We start from the raw sequence: 17,243 nt of genomic DNA on the forward strand, positions 1-17,243 counted from the left end.
TGTGAGGACCAACCGGTGAGGCAGTTAGAACGGCATGGCTCCCTGAGCTCTGAGTAAGGGATGGTTGTTTCTGGAATTGCTGCTCCGCCCACAGGCACGGGGAGGGTCCAGGGAACGGGGGTGCACTGGCCTGGGCGGGGCGAGCGCTCCCTGCAGGAGGTCTGTGTGCACGGTGGATGTGGGGGGATCGTATATCCAGTGGCGAGTTTGGGGAGTTGCTCCCTGGTACCTTGTATGCGTCTGTGAAGAAGGAGGTGGTGTTATCTGTTTGCTAGAGGCCCGGTGCACGAATTCGTGCACCAGTGGGGTTCCTCGGCCTGGCCTGCAGGATCAGGCTGAAATCAGCTCTCTGACATCCCCCAGGGGGTCTTGGATTGCGAGAGGGCGCAGGCCAGGTCGAGGGACCCCACTGGTGCACGATCAGGGCTGGGCGGGGGGCAGGAGGGCTCCAGGGCACGTCTCGCTCCTCTGGCTCAGTCCCGATCAGCCGGACCCCAGCAGCAAGCTAACCTACCAGTCAGAGCGTCTGCCCCCTGGTGGTCAGTGCACGTCATAGCGAGCGGTTGAGCGGCCTTAGCATATCATTAGCATATTATGCTTTGATTGGTTGAAAGGCCGACCAGTTGACCGGACACTTAGCATATTAGGTTTTTATTATATAGGATGAGGAGGAGACAGGTAAGTCTCTTTTTTAAGAAAGTGAAGTTTTGTCCTAGCCAGTGTTGCTCAGTGGATAGAGCGCCGGCCTGTGGACTGAAGGGTCCCAGGTTCGATTCTGGTCAAGGGCACATGCCCGGGTTATAGGTTTGATCCCCAGTGGGGGTCATGCAGGAGGCAGCTGAGCAATGATTCTCTCTCATCATTGATGTTTCTCTCTCTCCCTCTCCCTTCCTCTCTGACATCAATAAAAATATATTGTTTTAAAGAAGAAAGGGAGTGAAGTTTTGCGATAGCCGTTGCTGAGAATGCTAGCTTAGTCATCACAGTGCATTGCTGGCCAGAGCTGGAGGCCGGGGGGTGGCCCTGTGTGTGTAACGGTGCCGGTCTGCTCCGGTGTGGGCGTGTCAGGAGCACTGCTGCACGTAGTAGGCTCGCAGACAGGCACTCATTCATTCCGGTTCCCTGCCGCTGGCCACTGTAGCTGGTTGGTGAGCAAAAGGCTGATACAGAAAATAATACATTTGTGCAACTTGGGTATTGAAACTCGGTCATCTCTTAAGAAGCATTGGGCCCTGGCCGGTGTGGCTCAGTGGATAGAGCGTCAGCCTGCGGACCGAAGGGTCCCGGGTTCGATTCCGGTCAAGGGCACGGACCTCGGTGGCAGGCTCCTCCCCGGCCCGGGCCCTGGCCGGGGCTCGTGCAGGAGGCGACCCATCGGTGTGTCTCTCTCTCACATCGATGTTTCTCTCTGTCTCTTCCTCTCCCTTCCACTCTCCCTACAAATCAATGGAAAAATACCCTCAGGTGAGGATTAAAGAAAAAAAAAAAAAGCATTGGTTTGGAGGACGCTCTGAGAAGGGCTGTCGCTCAAGGGGCTGGCAGGTCTGTGTTTCTGTCGCTGCTGGCCGCGCACAGGCAGCGGACACGGCCAGGGCGCCCGCGGTGTGACGCTCTGGCCGCGGGGCAGCTCTGTGGCTTGGGTCCCAGTCAGAGCTCCACTGGGGGCGGCGACAGGCCCCTTCGCCACCCGCCTATGGAAACGGGGTCATGGGCGGGGCCTGCTGGCCATGCTGAGCCTGCCTGGCTGAGCGAGCCGCCCCACTGTGCGGACCAGCCTGGGGCCCTGGGGCCGGGAGAGGGGGAGCCGGTGGGGATGGGGAGGTGCTGAGGGCCCTGGCTGGGGAGACGCAGGCCGAGGGCGGGCACACGGGTTGGCCACGGGCCCGCCCAGCTCCCCTTGTCAACATCATCAACCGGCGGCTCAGCATCTGGCCAGGCTGCCACCTTCCTTGGCGTGGGCTCCCGGCCTGGGCACCAAGGGCCAGACGCGGGGCCTTCCCAGGGGCTCCTGAGTCCTGGGGTGTCTCTGAGGGGCTGCAGGGTCACCAGGGCGGAGCAGGGGCCAGGCAGGTGTGACTCAGTCTCCCCCTTTGCCCTCCAACCTGTGCCATCGCCTGGATTTTCTGTGAGCTTTTTAAATTTATTTCTTACTAGAGGCCCGGTGCACGAAATTCATGCACGGTTAGGGTCCCTAGGCCAGGCCGGCGATCAGGGCCGATTGGGGCCTTCCTTCATTCCACACCGCCCCCTGGTGGTCAGCGCACATCCGTCTCCCGGTCGAACTCCCGCGGGGACAATTTGCACATCAGGCTTTTATAGAGAGAGATTTTATTGATGTCAGAGAGGAAGGGAGAGGGAGAGGGAGAAACATCCATGAGGAGAGAGAATCACGGATCGGCTGCCTCCTGCACGCCCTGCACTGGAGATCGAGCCCACAACCCGGACATGTGCCCTTGGCCGGGAATCGAACCCGGGACCCTTCGGTCCGCAGGCCGATGCTCTATCCGCTGAGCCAGGCCTCCTGTGAGCTTTTGTGTGAAGAGTGGATTTACGTTTAAATGGGCCGCGGGCCCAGGCCTGCCTGACCCACCAGCCCCTCCTGTGATGAACGCTGGCTCCCCCCACAGGCTCCCGCAGCTCTGGGCATGCGCTTCCCTTCTCTATGTGCCTCAGTTTCCCCATCTGGGAAGCTCTGGCCTCCCTGAGCCTGGGAGTGGACAGGGCGGTAGCCACTGAGGTCCCCGAGCTCCATCTGGCGACAGGAGGGACGGGCCAGGGGACAGAAGGACGGTCTCCGTCTGTCCTGCTCTGCGTGTCCCGGCCCCGCGCTCAGCTCAGGGGCAGGGCAGGGCCCTGTCATCAGGGGTCCCATTGTCCTTCCTGCCTCCTCTCTCCTCCAGGGACCTGTGAGGGGGTGCCCAGGCCCAGCCCCATCGCCCCCCATGCACCCCGGGCCCCGGAGGGGAAGAAGGGCCGCCTCCCCTCCCCGCTGCGCATGGAGCCGCTCGGCCGCGCCACCCGGAGCCGGAGACCGGCCAAGCTCCGGTCCCTCTCGCGGTCCCTGCTCCTCTGCCACGCCAAGGCCGGGGACGAGGGCTCCAGCCCCGACGAGAGGGGCCCGGAGGCGGGCAGAGAGGGGCTCTTCCACTCGCCCGTGCAGCTGGCGGACACATCGGAGGACGCGGCCCTCCCGGTGACCAGGAGTGACCGGGGCAAGGCCTGCAGGAGGCTGTTCTTCATGAAGGTAGGTCGGGCCGCGGGGCGGGGTTGCTGGGGCCTGGGGGGCTGCCTGGGGCCTGGAGGGGCTGCCTGGGGCCTGGAGGGGCTGCCTGGGGTCTGGGGGGCTGCCTGGGATCTGGGGGGCTGCGTGGGGCCTGGAGGGGCTGCCTGGGGCCTGGGGGGCTGCCTGGGATCTGGGGGGGCTGCCTGGGGCCTGGAGGGGCTGCCTGGGGCCTGGAGGGGCTGCCTGGGGCCAGCGGGGCTGCCTGGGGCCTGGAGGGGCTGCCTGGGGCCAAGGGGGCTGCACTGGGGCTGGGGGGGACATCTGATCTAGAAGCATTGGCTTGTGTTGCGTGGAGGTGCCTGTGGGCCTTCCAGACCCCGCGGATGGCGTCACACGGGATCGCCTTAAAAGCCAGGCTCCCGCCCCAGCTGGTGTGGCTCAGTGGATAGAGCGCCGGCCTGCGGACCAAAAGGTCCCGGGTTTGATTACAGTCAAGGGCACATGCCTGGGTTGTGGGCCCCGTCCCCAGCAGGGGACATGCAGGAGGCAGCTGATTCATGATTCTCTCTCATCATTGACGTTTCTATCTGGCTCTCCCTCTCCCTTCCTCTCTGAAGTCAATAAAAATATTTTTATTAAAAAAGCCAGACTCCCCGCCTAACAAAGGAAAAAGTGACTCATCAGAACTTTGGAAGGAGGAAAGGCGCAGAGGCCACACCCTTTCTCTCTCTCTCTCTCTCTCTCTCTCTCTCAATATGTTTGTTTACTAGACGCCCAGTGCATGAAATTCGTGCACCGGTAGAGTCCCTAGGCCTGGCCAGGGGAGCAGGGCCGATAGGGGCCTCCCTTCCCTGGCTGCCGGCTGCTGTCTGGGACCTTCCTTCGCTCCGCGCCGCCCCCTGGTGGTCAGCGCACGTCATAGCGAGCAATCGCACTCCCGGTCGAACTCCCGTGGGGACACTTTGCATATTAGCCTCATATATATATATATAGATGATGCACCACATACACAAAAGGAAGGATAAAAATGCTGTGACCAAGAGATGCAAAGACAGCATTTGGCGAAACCCAGCGCCATCTGGGATTTGGCATCGGGGTGGTGCTGGCCCCGGGCACTGCGTTTGGGATCCTCGCCCCCTCCCGTGCCGTCTCAGGCACACGGACCTTGCAGAGGAGCCGGGAGGACGGGCATCGAAGTGATTTCCCCGTGAAATCGCTTGGCCCCGCCGCCCCTCCGCCTCCTCGATGTTCAAAAATCCTGGTCAACTGTGATCCACTCCCACGGCCTCCCCCGGACAGGGTCAGGGTCCCGCTGGCTGAGGCCGCCCTGCCTCTCCCCCGGGAGGGACAGCGACAGCGACAGGGACAGGGCACAGATCCACATCGACACCCAGATGTCTGCACACCTGAGAGTCATAAATGAAGGGAAAACATGTTTAAGAAAGGGATGTTTTCTGCCCACCCAGCCCGACAAATACGCCTTCGCAAGGACTGGGCTAGTGGTGGCGTTTCTCAGGGTTCCGCGCGGGAACGGGGCCGCCCAGGGGCACCCGTACTGACCACAGGGGCCTCCCGGGCCAGCACGTGGTCGCCCCTAGTTCTCTGACCGTCCCCCACGCCCCAGCCAGCGCCCCCCACCCCCATGGCCCCTGCAGCCCAGGGCTGCTGGGCACACCCTGATGTGATGGCTCCTGATGGGGTAGTGCAGTGGTCGGCAAACCGCGGCTCGCGAGCCACATGCGGCTCTTTCGCCCCTTGAGTGTGGCTCTTCCACAAAATACCACGTGCGGGCGGGCGTACAGTGCAGTTGAAACTTCGTGGCCCGTGCGCAGAAGTCGGTTTTCGGCTGGGGTGAGTCTATTTTTGATAAGTGGCCTTAGAAGAAGTGGAGGTGTTGGTCGGTCGGTCGGGCAACGGGAGACGCGGGCAGGCGGGGGAGGCGCCCGCGATTCATGCACCCGTTGAGTGAGCCAGCCGGTCAGCGGCCTCTTTGTGCAGTGGTTAGCGCTAGTCGCGTCCGCAAATCGCGGGAGGGCGACAAAGGCATCCACTCGAAGCATAGAGTTACCTGCATTTTCCCCAACCCGCTGCAAATCCTACAGGTATTTCTGCCATCGGTTTAAGAATTGTGGTTCCTTTGTGTTGGCGGCTTTACTATTATACAATGGAACATATTTTTTAGGTGCCCTGTTTGACATGGCTACAAAGAAGAAGCAGGATACCTATATAGTTTCAGTTGAAAAATTTGGCTCTCCGAAGAAATGTCAATCGCTGTGCTGAGGGCGTTTGGGTCTGTGGACGAATGAGTTTGCCGACCACGGGGACAGACCCGGGGAGGGCGACCCAGGCTTCTGGGATGAGTCTGTGCCCCCCCCAATTTGTTCTCAGTCTCCCGCCCACTCGATGGCAGGTCCCCAGATTGCCAGGCGCCATGCCCGCCTCTTGGCGCCCGGTGGGACCGGATGGCACACAGAGCCGCTCTGTACACGCTGTGGCAGGGGCGGTTGCCATGGAGTCCGCAAGGCCGCCCGGGGGCAGGGAGCCTGCGGACACAGCCCCAGGTTTGGAGTGGGCTCAGGGGTCTCCACCGGGCAGGGCTGTGGCTGCCCCACTGGCCCAGCCCGATGTGTGGGGGTGCCCCCCGGGCCGCCTGCTGGAAGGACTGAGAGGCTTTGATCTCCGTGGGGACGGCCTCCTCGTCCCTCACAAATTCAATGTGTGGGTCGGACGCAGTCACCGCGCCTGTGGGTGACTCAGCGGGATGAGGTCAGCCCGCCGACGGCTGTGGGTGGAGGCCGGTGGTCAGGCCTCTGCGAGCACACGGCTGCTCTGTCTGCCCCTGTGAGCGGCTGGCGGGGTGGGGGGGGAGGGGGGAGGGGGGGCGCTGAGGCCCCGGCTGCCATGGGACTGGCACTTGCCTCTTCCTGCCACAGAGGGGGGGGGGGGGGAGTGTGTGGGCTGCAGGTCTCCCACGGAGCCCGCTGAGTGTGTCTGTGTGTGTGTGTGAGTGTGTGTGTGTGTCTGTGTAAGTGTGTGTCTGTGTGTGTGTGTGAGTGTGTGTGTGTGTGTCTGTGTGTGTCTCTGTGTGTGAGTGTGTGTCTGTGTGTGAGTGTGTGTGTCTGTGTGTGTGTCTGTGTAAGTGTGTGTGTCTGTCTGCGTGTGTCTGTGTGTGTGTGTGTGAGTGTGTGTCTGTGTAAGTGTGTGTCTGTGTGTGTGTCTGTGTGTGTCTGAGTGTGTGTGTCTGTGTGTGTGTATGTGAGTGTGTGAGTGCCTGTGTGTGTGTGTGAGTGTGTGTGAGTGCCTGTGTGTGTGTGTGTGTGAGTGCACACGTCTGTGTGTGAGTGTGTGTGTGGGGGAGGGAGAACAGGCAGGGGTGGTTCCTATGCAGGAAGCGGGAGCAGGGGCCACAGGTGTGATGGACAGAAGCAGAAAGAGAATATCGGGGACCAGCTAGAACTGTAAGACATAGCGATCACGCTCAGTTAACCGCGACTGTGCTGTTCTGAGTAGAGGAGGCGCCTTCTGACCTGATGGGAGCTGCAGTGGGACCTGGGGGCTCACCTGGAAGTGCAGCCCATCCTCCCCACCAGGAGCTGCCTGTTACCATGGAAACATAACAACCTGGTTGCAGAAACCAGGGCCCCCAGCCCTTTGCACACCCCCAGCCTTTGCAGACCCCCAGCCTTTGCACACCCACAGGCCTTTGCACACCCCCAGCCTTTGCAGACCCCCAGCCTTTGCACACCCACAGGCCTTTGCATACCCACCGGCCTTTGCAGACCCACAGGCCTTTGCAAAGCCCCAGCCCGCATTGCCTGTGCACCGCCCCCCTGGCCCACCCTTTGCCTACTTCCCATGCCATCTCTGTCCTTCTCCCCAGTGTAAGCAGCCGCCTGTGGTGGGGGCAGAGCAGATGTTTGTGGGTGACCTGCTGCTCCCCACGCTGCCGGCGGGATTGGAATCAATGCTCACAGCCTGTCTCGGCCGCATCGGCTCAGGGAGGGACAGGCGGCCGGACCCCTTGTCCAGTTACATGATGACTGCGCACCGCACTGGCTGACCATCCCCCAAACCCGCTGCCAGAGCCCCTGGAGCTGGTGCCCGGAAGCCAGTCCTGTGGCCCAGGGTCCAGGCAGGGCCCCGCGGGTGGAACGAGGGAAGCTGGTGCCGGAGCCGGTGCAGCTGGCTCTCCCGTCAGCTCTGTTTCCTGGCTCGGCCAGAGGCATCGCTGGGCCTGGCCGCTCCGCCTGCTGGGTGGGAAGGGCTGCCCGGCTGGCCTGGCTCCGCGGGGTGGCCATCCGCTGCTCAGAGGGGGGCGGGAGGGGGGGCAGGGCTGCTAGGCCCCTTCCATCACTGGGCGGGGGGCGGGGGGGAGGATCGCGGTGCAATCAGCTGACCCCTGCAGGTGGACCCGCCCTGCTGCGCCCTCCTCGTGGGGCGGGGCTGGCGCTCCCCTTTCCTGGTGTCTGACCAGGAAAGCATCGCCCCAGTTTTTATTCCCTTTTTTCTAAAATACATTTTTATTGTTGTCAGAGAGGAAGGGAGAGAGAGAGAGAGAGAGAGAGAGAGAGAGAGAGAGAGAGAGAGAGAGAGAAATATCCATGATGAGAGAGAATCATGGATCGCCTGCCTCCTGCACGCCCCACACTGGGGATCGAGCCCGCAACCCGGGCCTGTGCCCTTGGCCGGGAGTCGAACCCGGGACCCTTCAGTCCACAGGCTGACGCTCTATCCACTGAGCCACACCGGCCGGGGCTGTTTGACTCTTTTCATTGATGAGTAGAAGCTGTTCATTTTAACGTGAAGTTTGCCCATCGTGCCCTTTAGAGTCTGTGGGTTTTGTGTCTGGTTAACCATGTTAATCCTGCCCTGGCTGGTGTGGCTCAGTGGATAGAGCGTCGGCCTGCGGACTGAAGGGTCCTGGGTTCGTTCGATTCCCGGTCAGGGCACAGGCCCGGGTTGCAGGCTCCATTGCCCGTGGGGGGCGTGCAGGAGGCAGCCGGTCCATGACTCTCTCTCTCATCATGGATGTTTCTCTCTCTCTCCCTCTCCCTTCCTCTCTGACATAAATAAAAAAATATATATTTAAAGAACAGAACAAAAACAAACACCTGAGTTTTTATTAGTGCTTCTCTGAATTTGTAGATGAATTTTTTTTTTGGGGGGGGGATTGACATTCGTACATCATTAAGTCTGCAGTTTCATAGACGTGATGTATTTCTCCGTATTCACATGCAAATGGCTTTCAGAAAGTGTTGTCGTTTTCTGTGGAAGCGGCTTCCGTATCTTTCATCAGATCAGTTCCTGGGCCGTCTTTATCTCCTGATCGAATTGTGCATGTTCCATTTTTAATGATTTTATCTTCCAACTAGAGGCCCGGTGCACGAATTCGCGCGCCGGTGGGGTCCCCTGGCCTGGCCAGCGATCAGGGCCCATCGCTGACTCGCCCAGTTCCGATCAGGGCCGACTGGGGCCCGCTGGCCGGGGGGGGGGAGGGACCGCGGAGGTTGGCTGGCCGAGGGAGGTTGGCTGTGGGAGCGCACTGACCACCAGGGCACAGCTCCTGCATTGAATGTCTGCCCCTGGTGGTCAGTGTGTGTCATAGCGCCTGGTCGTTCAGTCCCTTAGGCTTTTATATCTATAGACGACTGTTTTCTGGTGTATGAAAATGCAATTTTAAAAGTTTTAAAAAAAATTCTTTCTTTTAAGAAGAACCAGCAAAGGAAACATGACCCATAGGGCATGGTAGAAAAAGATAACAGAACAATAACCTGATTTAATTTCAAAATACAGATTTTTAGAGTCTGAGATTAAATCTTCATGCAGGCGTGAAGATTTAATCTCGGACTCTAGAAATCTGTATTTTGAAGTTAAGACAGCAGTATGAGAAGACGGATACTCAAGAATGCAAGGATGGCCCTGACCGGTGTGGCCCAGTGGATAGAGCGTTGGCCTAGGGAATGAAAGGTCCTGGGTTCGATTCCGGTCAAGGGCATGTACCTTGGTTGTGGGCACATGCCCAGTAGGGGGCGTGCAGGAGGCAGCTGATCGGTGTTTCTCTCTCATCATGGATGTTTCTAACTCTATTCCTCTCCCTTCCTCTCTGTAAAAAAATCAATAAAATAGAGATTGAGTGTGATAACAAAGACATGAAGATGAGAGCTAGGCAGTTGCCTGGCAAGTTCAAGAGGGAGTCCATGCAACGCCTGAGAATCTAATAGTCTGGATTAAGTGGCCTTGCAGAAAGTCTAACGAATGACAATGAGACAAATAAGCTAGCTTTTTTTTTTGTTTGTTTAACACCAGAGTCCCAGCTCTAGCAATATTGCCATCTATTTTACATTATTTTAACCAATCCCCCATATTTTCTTTTCACAACGCCATTCACTGCTGTACAAATACATTCTAGATAAAATAAAGCAAAAATCAATAAAATATATGAAAAACAAACAAACATTTACACTTCAAAAAGGAGATTCTATATAAATACTAAGTACCTGAACACAATAAACTAGTTTTGAAAAAAATAAAAAGAATTCAAGGATGGTTCAATCCGAAGACATCTACTTATACAACGTTCCCACGACGAGTGTTTCTAAGTGCCTACTACGCGCCAGAGCGATGGAACGTAGTTGGCCGCCTTCTCTAAAACCTCCCCTCTGCCCCCGCTCGCCATTGATGCCACGCATAACCCTGACCATTCTCTGTGATGATCTCTCACTTTCCTTTGTTTTCTTGCCCACATTTCACTAAACTGGCATTTCCCCACGATCAGCGTCCTTGTTCAGGCCGCATCCCCCACGGAGACCCTGACATGTGATCGCTGCCACAGTCCTTGCCACTTCCTGCGTCAGAGCCACATCCACACAGCCCCTCTGCTCAGGGTTCCGTGTTCGTGGACCCGTGTCCGTGGAAGGCAGAGCCGCTCACTCCCTCCCTCGGGGAGCCTGGGATGAGTGGAGGCGACAGAGGATACGTCCAGGCTCGGGGCCCGCCCCTCAGTGTCCTGGGCACAGCTGGCGGTCGGCGCTGACCCGGTGGATGAAAGACGGGCTTGTCTTGCAGGAAGCTCCCACCGCCTCCTCCCAGGAAAAGCCCGGGAAACTGGAGGCCCAGAGTGGCAGCTCCCTGCTCCCCAAAGCCTGTCACCAAAGGACTCGCAGCAACTCCACCAGTGAGTGCCCCGGGGGCCCCCCGGGTCCGTGACGGGCGCGTGGGGAGGGCGGGTCTCCGCTGGGCCCGCTGGGCCAGGCTGTGCCCGCTGGCCTCGGAGCGTTTTCCCGCGTGCGCCCCCGCCAGCGGGAGGGCCTGGGGTCTGGGTTCAGGTCAGCCCTCTGTGGGCTCCACACGGTGAGATGCGACAGAGGATGGAAGACGGGGCCCAGTCACGTGGCATCCTCCTTGGTCTTAGCAAGGCCCTCTCTCCCCGGCCCCTGTCACCTCGTCTGTGATGGGATAGGAGGGGAGGGGTGGGGGAGAGAGGGGGAGAGAGGGGAGGGGAAGGGGGTGCATGCACGTGTGCGAGTGTGCATTGTGCACGAGTGCTGTGTACACATGTATATGCTGTGTGTGCTGTGTGTGCATGTGTGGGCACACATGCTGTGTGTGTGCATGCGATGTATCCGTGTGCTCACGCATGCTGTGCATGTGTGTGTGGGGGAGGCAGTCGGGTCCTCTTGGGCAGGGGGTGCTGCCTGCCTGTCCGCTCTGGCTGTGGGGTCCTGGGCACCGTCTCGCTCGCTCCTGTCTCCTCTGTGGGGACTGCACCCCCTGACAGCAGGGTCTGCGTGTGGCTTCCCGACCCCCGCACACGCTTGTCCTGCTGCGAGGTGAGCGGACAGGAGGTGGTGGAGCTGTCTGCGGCCCGTGCTGCAGAACCGGGGCTCCTCCGTGTCCCCATGGCCTGCGCACTGGGCGCCACGTGTCCGTGCTCACGGGGCCCAGGAGACCTGCGCTCTGGGGGCCTCGGCACCCTGTTCTCTCCGAGGGCACACACGCTGTCTCCTCCCCTCCCCTGCCCATCTCTCCCCCCCCCGCCCATCTCTCCCCCCCTCCCCTGCCCATCTCTCCTCCCCTCCCCTGCCCATCTCTCCCCCCTCCCCTGCCCATCTCTACCCCCTCCCCTGCCCATCTCTCCCCCCTCCCCTGCCCATCTCTCCCCCCCTCCCCTGCCCATCTCTCCTCCCCTCCCCTGCCCATCTCTCCTCCCCTCCCCTGCCCATCTCTCCTCCCCTCCCCTGACCATCTCTCCCCCTCCCCTGCCCATCTCTCCCCCCTCCCCTGCCCATCTCTCCCCCCCTCCCCTGCCCATCTCTCCCCCCTCCCCTGCCCATCTCTCCCCCCTCCCCTGCCCATCTCTACCCCCTCCCCTGCCCATCTCTCCCCCCTCCCCTGCCCATCTCTCCCCCCCCTCCCCTGCCCATCTCTCCTCCCCTCCCCTGCCCATCTCTCCTCCCCTCCCCTGACCATCTCTCCCCCTCCCCTGCCCATCTCTCCCCCCTCCCCTGCCCATCTCTCCTCCCCTCCCCTGCCCATCTCTACCCCCTCCCCTGCCCATCTCTCCCCCCTCCCCTGCCCATCTCTCCCCCCTCCCCTGCCCATCTCTCCCCCCCTCCCCTGCCCATCTCTCCCCCCTCCCCTGCCCATCTCTCCCCCCTCCCCTGCCCATCTCTACCCCCTCCCCTGCCCATCTCTCCCCCCTCCCCTGCCCATCTCTCCCCCCCTCCCCTGCCCATCTCTCCTCCCCTCCCCTGCCCATCTCTCCTCCCCTCCCCTGACCATCTCTCCCCCTCCCCTGCCCATCTCTCCCCCCTCCCCTGCCCATCTCTCCCCCCCTCCCCTGCCCATCTCTCCCCCCTCCCCTGCCCATCTCTACCCCCTCCCCTGCCCATCTCTCCTCCCCTCCCCTGACCATCTCTCCCCCCTCCCCTGCCCATCTCTCCCCCCCTCCCCTGCCCATCTCTCCTCCCCTCCCCTGCCCATCTCTCCTCCCCTCCCCTGCCCATCTCTACCCCCTCCCCTGCCCATCTCTCCCCCCTCCCCTGCCCATCTCTCCCCCCCTCCCCTGCCCATCTCTCCTCCCCTCCCCTGCCCATCTCTCCTCCCCTCCCCTGCCCATCTCTACCCCCTCCCCTGCCCATCTCTCCCCCCTCCCCTGCCCATCTCTCCCCCCCTCCCCTGCCCATCTCTCCTCCCCTCCCCTGCCCATCTCTCCTCCCCTCCCCTGCCCATCTCTACCCCCTCCCCTGCCCATCTCTCCCCCCTCCCCTGCCCATCTCTCCCCCCTCCCCTGCCCATCTCTCCTCCCCTCCCCTGCCCATCTCTCCCCCCTCCCCTGCCCATCTCTCCCCCCCTCCCCTGCCCATCTCTCCCCCCTCCCCTGCCCATCTCTCCCCCCTCCCCTGCCCATCTCTACCCCCTCCCCTGCCCATCTCTCCCCCCTCCCCTGCCCATCTCTCCCCCCTCCCCTGCCCATCTCTCCCCCCTCCCCTGCCCATCTCTCCTCCCCTCCCCTGCCCATCTCTCCTCCCCTCCCCTGACCATCTCTCCCCCTCCCCTGCCCATCTCTCCCCCCTCCCCTGCCCATCTCTCCCCCCCTCCCCTGCCCATCTCTCCCCCCTCCCCTGCCCATCTCTACCCCCTCCCCTGCCCATCTCTCCTCCCCTCCCCTGACCATCTCTCCACCCTCCCCTGCCCATCTCTCCCCCTCCCCTGCCCATCTCTACCCCCTCCCCTGCCCATCTCTCCCACCCTCCCCTGACCATCTCTCCACCCTCCCCTGACCATCTCTCCCCTCCTTCCCTGCCCATCTCTCCTCTCCTTCCCCTGCCCATCTCTCCCCCCCTCCCCTGCCCATCTCTACCCTCTTCCCCTCACCTCCCCCCTCCCCTGCCCATCTCTCCCCCTCCCCTGCCCATCTCTCCCCCCCTCCCCTGACCATCTTTCCTCCCCTCCCCTGCCCATCTCTCCCCCTCCCCTGCCCATCTCTCCCCCCCTCCCCTGACCATCTTTCCTCCCCTCCCCTGCCCATCTCTCCCCCTCCCCTGCCCATCTCTCCCCCCCTCCCCTGACCATCTCTCCCCTCCTTCCCTGCCCATCTCTCCTCTCCTTCCCCTGCCCATCTCTCCCCCCCTCCCCTGCCCATCTCTACCCTCTTCCCCTCACCTCCCCCCTCCCCTGCCCATCTCTCCCCGCTCCCCTGCCCATCTCTCCCCCCTCCCCTGCCCATCTCTCCCCCTCCCCTGCCCATCTCTCCCCCCTCCCCTGCCCATCTCTCCCCCCCTCCCCTGCCCATCTCTCCCCCCTCCCCTGCCCATCTCTACCCCCTCCCCTGCCCATCTCTCCCCCCCTCCCCTGCCCATCTCTCCCCCCTCCCCTGACCATCTCTCCACCCTCCCCTGCCCATCTCTCCCCCCCTCCCCTGCCCATCTCTCCCCCTCCCCTGCCCATCTCTCCCCCCTCCCCTGCCCATCTCTCCCCCTCTCCTGCCCATCTCTCCCCCTCCCCTGCCCATCTCTCCCCCCCTCGCCTGCCCATCTCTCCCCCTCCCCTGCCCATCTCTCCCCCCTCCCCTGACCATCTCTCCCCCCTCCCCTGCCCATCTCTCCCCCTCCCCTGCCCATCTCTCCCCCCTCCCCTGACCATCTCTCCCCCCTCCCCTGCCCATCTCTCCCCCTCCCCTGCCCATCTCTCCCCCTCCCCTGCCCATCTCTCCCCCCCTCGCCTGCCCATCTCTCCCCCTCCCCTGCCCATCTCTCCCCCCTCCCCTGACCATCTCTCCCCCCTCCCCTGCCCATCTCTCCCCCTCCCCTGCCCATCTCTCCCCCCTCCCCTGACCATCTCTCCCCCCTCCCCTGCCCATCTCTCCCCCCTCCCCTGCCCATCTCTCCCCTCCCCTGCCCATCTCTCCCCCCTCCCCTGACCATCTCTCCCCCCTCCCCTGACCATCTCTCCTCCCCTCCCCTGCCCATCTCTCCCCCCTCCCCTGCCCATCTCTCCCCCCTCCCCTGACCATCTCTCCCCCTCCCCTGCCCATCTCTCCCCCCCTCCCCTGCCCATCTCTCCCCCTCCCCTGCCCATCTCTCCCCCCTCCCCTGACCATCTCTCCCCCTCCCCTGCCCATCTCTCCCCCCCCTCCCCTGCCCATCTCTCCCCCCTCCCCTGCCCATCTCTCCCCCCCTCCCCTGCCCATCTCTCCCCCCTCCCCTGCCCATCTCTCCCCCCTCCCCTGCCCATCTCTCCCCCCTCCCCTGCCCATCTCTCCCCCCCTCCCCTGCCCATCTCTCCCCCCTCCCCTGCCCAGGTGTCAACCCCTACAGCACAGTGGACACGGATCTCCCAGGGGCCGGGACCGTGGCCGCCTCCACGGACCCCCCGGACCGGCTGCCCTTCTCGCTCTGCAGCGGCCGGAAGGCGCTGTCCCAGCAGCTGGACGGCCCCATGGGCAGGGCCGGGGTGAGGCTGCGGGCCGGGAGGGGGGACGGGACCCACGCAGGGGGCTGAGCAGGACTCGGGGTGGTTCAGTCCACAGACTGCAGGGAGGGCCACCTGGGGGCATGGCCACCGCGGGGCGCAGGCCCCCATCAGGACGGTCACCCGCCCCGGGCGCCAGGGACCCGGCCGCCCCCGAACCAGGCTGTGTGGACCCCATGCCACCGGCTCAGTGACCCCGGGGGCGGGCGAGGGCCGGGCCTGGGCAGGTCACACGGCGGTCGGACAGCGGGGACTGGACGCTGGCGCCTCAGGGCTCACAGCCTGGCTTGAACTTAACCCTGAGCCATGACGTCACGCACTTCGCCTCTAATCATCGCCTCTAATCATTTTTTAAAAATATATTTTTATTTCAGCCCTGGCTGGTGTGGCTCAGTGGATAGAGCGTCGGCCTGTGGACTGAAGGGTCCGGGTTCGATTCTGGCCAAGGGCACAGGCCCGGGTTGTGGGTTCGATCCCCAGTGTGGGGCGTGCAGGAGGCAGCTGGTCCATGATTCTCTCTCATCATGGATGTTTCTCTCTCTCTCTCTCTGCCTTCCTCTCTGACATCAATAAAAGTATATTTAAAAAATAAATTAATCTAAAAAATATTTTTATTTCCGAGAAGAAGGGAGAGGGAGAGACAGAATCATCAATAATGAGAGGGAATCACTGACCGGCTGCCTCCTGCACGCCCCACCCTGGGGATGGAGCCCGCAACCCGGGGGCCTGTGCCCTGACCTGGAATCGAACCCGGGACCCCTCAGTCCGCAGGCCGACGCTCTACCCACTGAGCCACACCGGCCAGGGCGTTGCCTCTAACTCTTAACGGTGGGAAGGCATTCCTATCCGCCCCCGATCTGCGGGGGGGGGGGGGGGGGGGACCGGAAGCCCGGCCAGGCTGGAGACCTAAGCGGCCAGCGTCTGACCTAACCCCGGGCGGCTCCCCGCCATGCCCTCCGCTGGGGGCACCAGCTGCAGGGGGGGCGCCCGGCCGACCGGAAGCCAGTGCGCCCCCAGGTCCCCGCAGCTGCCCTCCGTCCGGTCCCCTAAGCCCCCAGCCCTGCCCCCCTCACCAAGGCTCCCTCTGCCGCTGGTGGTCACGCAGCGCCCCCTGGTGGCCACGCGTGCACCTCCCCCTGGACACCCCACCTTCAGCGGCCTCCTCCCCACTGGCGGCTCCTGACCCCCCCCCCCCCACCCCCCAGGGCCTGGCACCAGCACCGGGGCTCCCCGGCGGGTCTCGGGGTGCCCCCCTCTCTGCCAGGGTCCTGTCCCCCAGCCGGGGCGCCGGGGGAGGGGTGCCTGTCCCCCATGGTTGGCAGGTGCTGCCTTGAATGGCCGCCTTTCCTTTTTTTAAAAAAATATATTTTATTGATTTTTTACAGAGAGGAAGGGAGAGGGAGAGAGAGTTAGAAGCATCGATGAGAGAGGAACACCGATCAGCTGCCTCCTGCACGACCCCGACTGGGGATGAGCCCGCAACCCAGGTCCATGCCCTTGACCGGAATCGAACCCGGGACCCTTGAGTCCGCAGGCCGACGCTCCATCCACTGAGCCACACCGGCCAGGGCTGAGCATGTTTTCTGATGGCAAGTGGGTAGCCCGGGGGGCCTGGGGCTTGACACGATGGCTTCCCACGGGCAGAGGATCCCACAGGCGGGGAAACCGAGGCACAGAGGGCCCGCCCGTCGCCCAGGTCACCAGGTGACCGCGGCCAGGGCCAGGGCCAGGGCAGTCTGTGGGCTCCGGGTCCCCTGTGGCCCCCACGCCCGGGGCCCTCGCCCGGCGGCTCCCGGTGCCCGAGTGTGGGAGGCAGGTGCTCCCGGCTCCTGTGCACGTGGCTGAGGCGTGTCCGCCTCCCCGAACCTACGTTCTACACCAGCGGTCGGCAAACTGCAGCTCGGCAAACCGCGGCTCGCGAGCCACAGGCGGCTCTTTGGCCCCTGGAGTGTGGCTCTTCCACAAAACACCGACTTCTGCGCCTGGGCCACGAAGTTTCAATCGCACTGTACGTGGTATTTTGTGGAAGAGCCACACCCAAGGGGCCAAAGAGCCGCCTGTGGCTCGCGAGCCGCGGTTCACCGACCACGGTTCTACACCAAGCGTGTCACACTCGGAGGCGAACACGGGCCCGATGACCAAGGCTTGCGTGGACGTGGCCACAAAATGAACAAAAGCTTCCGTTTTCTTAGAAACGCAGGTTTATCTCGATGGAGACGTGCTGAATGCAAAGGGCTGAGATAAATGCGTCACCGCTCACCTAAAGGAACAGAACGTTTTAATAAAAACGAATATTTTTTTCTTGGACATGAACTCACCAGACCCTGAGCCCCTGCACAAATGGATAAGCATCACGCAGATAGACCCATTTCTCTCGTTCTCTGGAAGCGAGGTATTTCCTGTTGCCACACCAAGCAGGTCAGTCCCAGACCGAGGACGGGGCCACCAGCTGCTGGAACCTTCGCTGCCAGTGTCAGCGGGGAGAGACGGTGCGCCTGCGCGAGAGGCGCGTGAGGGACGCAAATGCAGCACGATGACGGTCATCGGT

The 17,243-nt window shown here is 62.5% G+C and overlaps 1 protein-coding gene across 2 annotated transcripts in view; it reads left to right on the forward strand.

Moving 5' to 3' along the window:
* IL16 (interleukin 16) overlaps nucleotides 1-17,243 on the forward strand; it is a 62,431-nt gene that overhangs the window by 20,541 nt on the left and 24,647 nt on the right. For both annotated transcript variants that reach the window (XM_059678320.1, XM_059678319.1), the window contains exons 2-4: nucleotides 2,901-3,244; nucleotides 10,289-10,397; nucleotides 14,526-14,677. In XM_059678320.1, coding sequence (XP_059534303.1) covers nucleotides 2,901-3,244; nucleotides 10,289-10,397; nucleotides 14,526-14,677 — 605 coding nt within the window. The remainder of the gene's footprint in view (nucleotides 1-2,900; nucleotides 3,245-10,288; nucleotides 10,398-14,525; nucleotides 14,678-17,243) is intronic.

The sequence above is a fragment of the Myotis daubentonii genome, chromosome 21 (genome assembly GCF_963259705.1).
Source record: "Myotis daubentonii chromosome 21, mMyoDau2.1, whole genome shotgun sequence".
Classification (NCBI taxonomy): Eukaryota; Metazoa; Chordata; class Mammalia; order Chiroptera; family Vespertilionidae; genus Myotis; species Myotis daubentonii.